Consider the following 10523-nt stretch of genomic DNA (forward strand, 5'->3'; position numbering starts at 1 on the left):
GTTTTTTTTTAACTGTATGCACTGGTAACTAAGAATTAAAAAAAAAAAATTAAGAAAGCTAATGAAAATGTTTTGGAAATTCTCATATTTTCCCGGATGAAAAGTTTATAATATAATAAACATTACATGTTAGTAAGAAAACTTGTAGGTATATTAATTAGACGTTTATTATTTAAAAAAATTAAAAAAAAAATTTTTGTCTGAAAAACGCAAAACTAATGAAATATCATTTACTGATCAATAAAAAACATTAAATAAACATTTTCATAATGAAACTTGCATTAGTATATTGTTATTAATTATTTTGTATTTTAGGTTGTGGTAAAATTATCTAAATATTATGTACTACGAGTAAGTATATCCTAGTGAGCAATCTAAAGGGATTTTTTTTCAGGAGTTAAAGAAAGTTTGGTTCCCGACACCGACAGAAAAAGAATAGGAGCACTCCATTTCATGGATGTCGTTTCGAAAAACGTTGACAACGTGGTCTGGCAGTCTTTCAAGAATGCTGGCTCTGTCTACCCCGCAAGGTATATAGACGTGATTATATAAATGAATGAGTAAATGTTAAATAAAAATAAATATCTATATTATATCCCCTGATTTCCATGATGGAAATGACACGTAATAGGGCCGTGTAAAGTCGATCGCTTATTACCTTTTAGTTTTGTACTGTGTTATTGCCATAAGAAATTTGTGCGTCACTAACCGATGTCATGTGACTGCGGGTTACGAAATAAGGGCTTGTTCACGGTGGCATATTCTTGCGTACATTTGATTATATTTAATAAAATTAATATAGTGATTATTTCTATTGTAGAACTAAGTCAATTTATGTTTAGTCAGTGAACAAGATTACTGTATTAAGTATAAATAGTGTTTTTTTTACTTTTACGCGGTTCCAGACGACATAAAATAATAAAGAAAGAAATAAAAAATCTATGTTTTCTAATACTTAAACACGTAGATCAATAAAAATATCTTTATTCCGTTTTAATGGGATTTTACGTAAACTAGTATTATAAGGTGACTTTAAGATACCAGTTTACAGAAAATGCATAGTGTACAAAACTGATGAGTTTACATGTGTTGTTTACACATTACAACATATTGATAGATCATTGTCTTGCGCAGTGCCCGTTAGTGTATACAGCCTTAGTGACTTTGTAAATAGGCAGTGGATTGTACCTTAGTTGTTGATAAACTACTTAAGAAAAGTAATATAGAACGCATTTCTTACTGGCTGGTTGTATTCAAAATTTAAAATAAGAATTCCTCTCAATTGTGATTTCAAAAGTGAGAAGATATTTCAAAACGCTTCATTGTAGAATGTATGTGATTTTTAAATAAATATTTTGTGCCAGTACTTCGACATAAGTGTATTTTGGAAGATGCGGTAGGTTTATAATCTACATCATATTTAATTATAATTTTTACGCTATCAGATATATGTGTATGTGTGTCTGTCAATATCAAAGGAAATCCTAAGGTCAGCGTAAAATTCTTCGCTATATTAGAAATTACTGAGAAGTGAATCAATACCAATTACATTTACAACACTTAATAGGAATAAAATGATTGAATTAATGTCGAAACTTAACGTTCAATAATTGTATTTTACGAGTATTAAGCATGAATTGAAAACCCCTCAAAACCTACCACGTAACTTTTAAACATTTTTGATTTAATTTCTTCTATTCTCCTATGATACTATACTTGTTATGTAATTTATTTATTTAATATTTTCTTTTTATTATTTCAGAATATATTTCGTACTGTTTACAATAAGCCATCTGTATCAATTGGCCGTTCTAGAAGATTCTAGTACTTTAGAAGACGAGATGAGAACAAAAAGGCAGATCAACAGTTTGCCGCTTGTATATCCATACGGAGCTACTTATAAGGTGCAAAATGACTTCTTAATATTTTATCACACATTTTTTATACATATAATTTCATCTTTATCCTTGTCCACTTCGTCTCGTAAAGACTGAAAAGCCAAGTTCAACTATAACAGTAGATAAACATTTTTGTTAACCAATAAAAATAGGTTGCCAAAGCGACGAAAGCCAAGTGCAAGAGTCTAGTAACTGTTACTATAAACAAGTTTCCATTTTGGCATGTCATCGCGTTAACTAAATCGTAAGTGGACGGACATGCACATCAAATATTATAATACATACATACATACATATATATGGTCACGTCTATATCCTTTTTGGGGTAGACAGAGCCAACAGTCTTGAAAAGACTGATAGGCCAAACTCAGCTATTTGCCTTAATGATAGAATTGAGATTCAAATAGTGACAGGTTGCTAGCCCATCGCCTAAAAATGAATCCCAAGTTTGTAAGCCTATCCCTTAGTCGCCTTTTGTGACATCCATGGGAAAGAGATGGAGTGGTCCTCTTCTTTTTGTACTGGTGCCGGGAACCACACGGAAAAATTAATATTTATTAAATTAATATTATAATTATTGTAATTATTCATCGGCCCACGAACGGTCACATTCTAAATGATCTCAATAAATATGATGATAATGATGCTAATTTGTAAAGATCCATCTATATTATCAACAAGCTTTTGCCTGTAGCTTCGTCCGTGCGAATTTAGCGCTGTCTTTAAAAGATAACGGGTTTTACGTAAATTTAACAACGTTCAAATACTCTTCGGGCATTTTTTTTTCGCCAAATTCCACGGGATCTTTAGTTTTTACACGGATGAAGTTTACTTGTGTGCTTCTTCTCCAGACTCTTAATGATATATATGTACAAGATTGATTCAGTATGTTACGCGTAAAGAGAAAACAAACAAACACATAAACTTATTATCGCATATATAATATTAGTTGCGATTATAATAAAGTGAAAACTTTGTATTTTTTTCTGTAAAAAGTATTTTTATAATTATTATATTGATTTTCTGTTGTGATGCAAAAAAAAAACATTACCTTCAAAAACTCAGGAGTAGCATTTTTTCCTTTAAATTCCTAGCAAATTTCCATTTCCTAGGTATAGGTAAAACAAGTTATTTAATACGAGTACCTTATATTTGTTTTTATTAATCTACAACTGATCTCTTCTGTCACGGTAAATCTTTTCCTTTATCATAATTACATACATACATACATACATAAAATCACGCCTCTTTCCCGGAGGGGTAGGCAGAGTCTACCTCTTTCCACTGTCCACGATCTCTGCATATTTCCTTCGCTTCATCCACATTCATAACTCTCTTCATGCAAGCTCGGCGGTTTCGGGTACTTTTGACCATAATTTTTTTATCATAATTAACTAGTTATTATTTTATAATCAGACGCGACATTAATTTATCCAAAAAACATTGTTAATTCCGCCTACGTTTGGATTCCAATTAAAATGATAAGCTTTAAGAGTTCCAATGCGAGCCAACATTGAGCGGCGGGCAGCTGGCCAAAGCGAATTATTCGGACCCTGGGCGCGGTTGCAATTAACGTAATGGTAATGATAAGGCAATTAACCGAAAGGTAGTGATATATTTTTTTAATTCACTTGATGTCATTACTGGGCAAAGGTAAATATCGCTTTAGTTCTAACTAAATTTATAAATAATTAATATTAGTTCATATATTATTTAGTAGGAGTTAAAAAAATTAATAAAAGTTATACATACATACATACATATGGTCACGTCTATATCCCTTGCGGGGTAGACAGAGCTAACAGTCTTGAAAAAACTGATAGGCCACGTTCAGCTGTTTGGCTTAATGATAGAATTTAGATTCAAATAGTGACAGGTTGCTAGACCGTCGCCTTAAAGAAGAATCCCAAGTTTATAAACCCACCCCTTAGTCGCTTTTCACGACACCCATGGGAAGGAGAAGGAATGGTCTTATTATATTTTTTTTAATTGCTGCCGGGAACCACACGGCAAGAAACAAAACTAACTATAATGTAATAATTCAGAAAGGAGTCATTAGTATGTACCATGCGCTTGCGACTACCTAAGTTTTATTGACTGACTGATTGACAGATATAGATGACTGTCTGATTGATAGATATAGATTTTTAGACATGTATTCAATACCCATCATTAACTGACAGATTATAGATTTTACATGACTGACTGATTATAGATTTTACATTTGCTGCGGGAAATTGCTAGGTATAGATTTTCGAATGCTATTTTCTTTTTATTTCAGTTTATCGTCGGTTTTGGCTGCCCAGTGCCGACGAAGGAGAAGCTCGGCCTGTCGTTCGCTGCCAATTTCCAGTACCAATACTCACAGTTCACAAATATAACGCAGTTGTCACAGTACTACGTTTTTAATCAGGTGGGTTATTTTGTCGTGTGGTTCCCGGAGTCAATACAAAAAAGAATAGGACCACTTTATCTCTTTCCCATGGATGGCGTTAAAAGTGACTAAGGGACAGGCTTACAAACTTGGGATTATTTTGTAGACGATGGGCTATCAACTCAAAATTCAAAATTTTTATTCATTATTATAAGATACTTTATATCGCGTAATAATTGTCAAAACGTATGGTTTAACAACATTGGTTGACGTCAAATAAAAAAAAAGGCGTCAGTGCAGAAGAAGCGATAACAAACTGCACTGCAGCATTTTCTTCAACAACGTCAATTTCACAATATCAATTTAATTTAGAATAGAATGTGGACGAGAGAATACATTGTTCAGATAAATATATTTATATGAGATTTTAATATTAAATATATATATTATGGATTGCCAATTTTAAAAAGTTTTGAATCTCAATTCTGTCATTAAGCCAAATAGCTGAACGTGGCCATTCAGTCTTTTCAAGACTGTTGGCTCTGTCTGTCCCGCAAGGGATATAGACGTGACCATATGTATGTATACTTATGGGTAATTTTGAAGCTTTAATTTTGTCTGTAAAGCTGTTGGAGCTGAAAGTGGGCTATTTTTTTGCTGGTCAGGATCAAGGTTCGTTGCTAGGGTGGTTTATTGAAATACAGGGCTTCAAGTCGATGTGTTTATTCGGGCAGCCGTACAGAGAGAAGAAAGAGCAATTGCCATGTGACAATGTTATTAACCAAAAAAACTATAGTAGATAAAGTAAGTTCTATACTTTTGTGTTGCTAGTTGCAACCAAAGTAATGAGTTTTGTATGAATGTTGTTAATTATCCGAGGTCAAACATAGACAATCTTAGTGCAATTTTTTACGGGATCGTGAGAAAAATGGGAATTTCAGATAAACTCAGACGGAGCTGCGGGTAAAAGCTGGTTCTTTATAAAGATTTGTCGATTGTGCAACATATTTAAAAAAAAAGAGAACAAAACTTAATAATATTTTTTTTACAAACGTGTACAGAAAGTGAAATTAAAATAGTAATCGATTAAGTTATGTATACCGAGTGACTTACACCGTTGCTACTAAATGCTACGAAAAGTGCTACGACGGTGCTACGAGAGGGCTACGACGTCTGTGAAAAGTGTAGTTTGCATTAGTCTATTATGACGATTCTCATTTTAATAAACATTTTTGCGTCTCCTTTCATTCTTCAAGGCGATAGTTCTGGGTAGCTAGTAACTTACTTACTATCTTACTTCTCCGGGTTACACCTTGAACCATGACCCTGGATTATGTAAGTTAGCTTACGTTACGAAGTGACTCGTGTGAGCCTGCCTCAACTTTTACAGGGAAACTAAGACTATTACACGTCTGGTATCTTGCAATTTCTGATATTTTGACTTGTTTAAAGATTTCAAGAGAACAGCGAGAAGCAGACTGGGCCGCCAGGAGAGATGAGAGATTGACATTTTACACGGCCGTTGCAGACTTGCTGAATACGTATGTATAATTTATCTATATACATACATACATATGGTCACGTCTATATCCCTTGCGGGGTAGACAGAGCCAGAAGTCTTGAAAAGACTGAATGGCCACGTTCAGCTGTTTGACTTAACGATAGAATTGAGATTCAACTAGTGACAGGTTGCTAGCCCATCGCCTAAAAAAGAATCCCAAGTTTGTAAGCCTATCCCTTAGTCGCCTTTTACGGCATCCATGGGAAAGAGATGGAGTGGTCCTATTCTTTTTTGTTTTGGTGCCGGGAACCACACGGCACAACAATTTATCTATATATGTAAATTAATAAACTATAATGTCAAGAGAACACAAAACTGACAATATGAGCTTGCATGAAAGTAGTTATAAATGTGGATGAAGAGAAAGATGTATGCAGGGACCGTGGTAAGTGAGAAATATGTATTCAAATTCTAATTCCACATTTTTAGTTGCCGTGTGGTTCCCGGCACCGTATAAAAAAGAATAGGACCACTCCATCTCATTTCTCGTAGAGGTCATAAGAGGCGACTAAGGGATAGGCTTTTAAACTTGGGATTGTTATTTTAGGCGATGGGTTAGCAACCTGTCACTATTTGAATCTCAATTCTATTATAAAGCCAAACAACTGAACGTGGATTGTCAGTCTCTTCAGGACTGTTGGCCCTGTCCACCCCGCAAGGGATATAGGCGTGACTATATGTATGTATGTAAGTATGTATTCCACACATTTCAAACATCACTTTATGATTGTCATATCTTTTGATTTCAAAACACTGGTTGACGTCTATATGACGTTTTTTGTATTATTTTAAACTAAGTTTACTGTGTCGCTTCCAAAGCGTCAGCGCAGAAGAAGCGTTAACAAATTGCACTGCAGCGTTTTCTTCAATTACGTCAACTTTACAATTACAATTGTAGTCCTTGCTGCGAAAGAGGCATGATTTCATATCACAAACATTTGAAAGAATTCGTATTGATAAACATAATATTTTTTACAAAATCCTTTAGCAAAGGCTTCAATGGACAAGAATGCGTGTTACGCGCTATATGCGAGGCGGCGCAGTACCCGGTCGAAGAAGAGGGCTTAGTCGGGGAGCTCATACACATTTTGCTCACGTAAGAAGATTATATTTCACTAATACCTGTATAGAGGTGTTTAAATGGCCAGTGAGGGATACAAAATGCTGCCTTTTGTTGGGGTTTTTATTGTAGATAGTAAATAAAGGAAAAGATATTTTCCTTTATTGGGTAATTTTTTATTTAAGGTTAGGTGCGGTAAGTTATATTGCAAGTGTTTAGTAAAACAGTTTACAATTTGGGGACAACAATATCTTTTCAGTTATTTTTGTAGGCTAATTGTAGCATCTGAAAAATTGAAGAAATGGTAACATTACGAAAAAAAGTCATGTCAGAATCACTGACCAAAAAACAGAGTTGGTCGCGCCGCGCTTCGCGAGTCAAGTGATCTGCTTTGTTCTGTTCTGTTTTGTTTTGTGGAGACTTTGGCGTGGATAATTGTACGATATTGCATCATGTATGCAATAAATTAGTATATCTTGGATCAGCATCTAACATCTTCATCTTCATCGTCACTTACGATTAGGTGAGATGGAAGACAAATATCTAATTCAATATTAAATTTAAAAAAATAAATCATATGTAATAATTGCCGTGTGTTGAGATCCACTCCATATCTCATATAGACATCATAAAAGGCGACTAAGGAATAGGCTTATAAACTTCGGATTTCTCCTGTAGTCTATGCGCTAGCAACCTGTCCCTGAATCTCAATTCCAGAAACCATACAGCTGAACGTGGCCTTTCAGTATTTTCAAGACTGTTGGCTCCGTCTACCCCGTAAGGGATAAAGACGTGACTATATATGTAATTGGAACTCAACGATTGGCCGCATTCATTTATCTTAAGAACTGTGTCACTTTCTTTTTCAGGCCAGATTATGGACATACCCCGTTTGATAACGATGATCCAGCTTGGGTAGAGGCCATGTCAGTGTATAACGACGCGGCTACCGCGGGCAGGCAGATGTTCAGCTGTTCATACATCTACAGCGGTTGCCCTGAGGGTCAGGGGGTCATGGAACTGATATCTGTGCTGAGAGATGAGTAGATGACGTTTGGGGGGAAAAATATATCGAAGTCTATGTTCTTTTTATAAAATTGTACGCATCTTGTTTTGTTCATTGTAAACTATGTTGTGTAGAAAATGAATTCTTTCAGCATTTACTTCATAAATATTTTAAGATTTTAATTTAATCATTTATATAGATATTGATTTTAACTTTAATATGAATATTAATTTATACATCTATATAAATACACTTCGATTCAAATTCTTATATAATTTCAAATGTCCACATTTCACGTCAAAACCAATCAAACAATATTTTGCATTTATACTTGTAGTGTACTAAGAAGATCATACGATACTTTTCACGCGTACTTTCCAAGCTAATAATATATACTATGACCCACTTACCCCACTACGTATTGACTAAACTTTTTCAATCAATTGAGAGATTTAAAATGAAATCGGAGTTTAGTGGGCAATATCAAAAGTCTGGGTTTGTACGGCGACGGCACGTTCCTACAAATTAAGCGGGTCTCATACGGGGTGCGAGGCACGAACCAACGATCTTTCGGTTAGATATTTACATTGAGTTAATATGCTTTCACTATTAGTTCTCGATTGCATTTTTTGGTAAGGACGTTTAAAAATGGTTATGATGGTTCGGTCATGTGGAGAGGATGAATGAAAACAGGTTGACTAAGCAGATATACATGGAGAGTGTGGAGGGAAAGGTCGGGGTGGGAAGACCTAGACGAACATATCTTGATCAAATTAAGGACGTCCTGGTAAAGGGTCAGGTCAAAAGTACCCGAAACCGCCGAGCTTGCATGAAGAGAGTTATGAATGTGAATGAAGCGAAGGAAGTATGCAGAGATCGTGGCAAGTGGAAAGAGGTAGTATCTACCTACCCCTCCGGGAAAGAGGCGTGATTTTATGTATGTATGTATGTACGTTTAGAAATGAGCTTGCACGAAGAGAGTTATGAATGTGGATGAAGCGAAGGAAGTATGCAGAGATCGTGGCAAGTGGAAAGAGGTAGTCTCTGCCTACCCCTCCGGGAAAGAGACGTGATTTTATGTATGTATGTATGTACGTTTAAAAATCATTGTGTGTAGCGCGAAAAGGCACAAGTTACCACCCCGGCCATGTACCAAGGACTATTTTCGAAGTTATGTACATTAGTTTGAATACTAACCGATGATCTTACGGTGAGGGAAAATATCGTGAGGAAACCTGCACATTCAGGTAACTAGATGTGTACATGATGCAGATCAGATACCCCTGCAAAGGTTGAGATGGTCAGACGGGAGTCGCTTCGTGTAAAAACCTGACTCACCCCCAGAATGCATGTTCAAAGGTATATCTCCGGCTTCTCTGCAGAGTGGCGAGGACGCAACCAGGGCTTAAGCCAGTAGGAAGATGTTTACATACATACATACATACATATAATCACGTCTATATCCCTTGCGGGGAAGACAGAGCCAACAGTCTTGAAAAGACTTATAGGCCACGTTCACCTGTTTGGCTTTATGATGGAACTGAAGATGTTAACAAATCATTAAACTTTGTTTTGAATACATAGGTATTAATAATAGTCTTGAGCGTCAGTGATCTGATGGCTAAGGTATCCGACTAAAATGAGTGTAACGTAAAAACGAGGCTAACTCAATCTGTGTTATTTGTCCCATATATATTTGTTTATTTATTTTTATTATGAGTATGCATGTATTACGCCAAGCTACCTATACCTATCTCAAGTTTTGATGTCGTCAGCTAAGAATTGTCAATCGAATACGCTTATTTATTTTATACATACATACATATAATCACGTCTATATCCTTTGCGGGGAAGACAGAGCCAACAGTCTTAAAAAGACACTGTCAGCTATTTGGCTTAATGATGGAATTGAGATTCAAATGGATACAGGTTGCTAATCCATCGCCTAAAAAAGAATCCCAAGTTTGTAAGCTTATCCCTTAGTCGTCTTTTACGCCATCCATGGGAAAGAGATGGAGTGGTTCTATTCTTTTTTGAATTGGTGCCGGGAACCGCACGGCATTTATTTTATACTTTATATATTAGCTTCCGTTTATTGAACGTGGAACTGTATCTTAAGAGAATTCCTCGTCCATCTTACAAAGGAAACACAATAAATATGAACAAATCACCATTGGCTCGAATCGCCTTAATCTTGCTTGCATCGATCTTGGTAATCGAGAATCGATGGTAGCTGCTACAGGGCCCAATGGGCAATCAGTTCAGTAGTCGCCGATTTAGATGCTCAGGGAATTTATCGAATGCTAGCAAGTTTAGGGTTACTAGTTTGTAGAGCGCGCTACAACTCCGTGATTGCTAATGTGCTCAAGTTTCGTCAAAAATCTATACTGTCCTCCTTAAAAGCTATACTGTCCTCCACAAAAGCTATAATGCCCTTCTCGAAAGGTACATGGTCCTCCTCAAAAGCTATACTGCCCTTCTCAAAAGGTACATGGTCCTCCTCAAAAGCTATACCTACTGCCCTTCTCAAAAGCTACACTGCCCTCCTCAAAAGCTACACTGCCCTCCCCAAAAGCTACAATGCCTTCCTCAAAAGCTAAGTGGATTTACCATGCACAATTTCA

General features: G+C 35.8%; 1 protein-coding gene across 1 annotated transcript; it reads left to right on the plus strand.

Annotated features, from left to right (window-relative positions):
* Positions 1-1190: 1190 nt before the first annotated feature.
* Positions 1191-8005, plus strand: LOC106143301 (uncharacterized). Its single transcript, XM_013345348.2, has 6 exons — positions 1191-1396; positions 1763-1904; positions 4180-4311; positions 5725-5813; positions 6822-6929; positions 7763-8005. The coding sequence occupies exons 1-6, from the start codon at positions 1392-1394 to the stop codon at positions 7938-7940; spliced, it is 654 nt and encodes a 217-aa protein (XP_013200802.2). The 5' UTR covers positions 1191-1391; the 3' UTR covers positions 7941-8005.
* The last annotated feature ends 2518 nt before the right edge of the window (positions 8006-10523 follow it).

This window comes from Amyelois transitella, chromosome 16 (assembly GCF_032362555.1).
Source record: "Amyelois transitella isolate CPQ chromosome 16, ilAmyTran1.1, whole genome shotgun sequence".
Lineage (NCBI taxonomy): Eukaryota > Metazoa > Arthropoda > Insecta > Lepidoptera > Pyralidae > Amyelois > Amyelois transitella.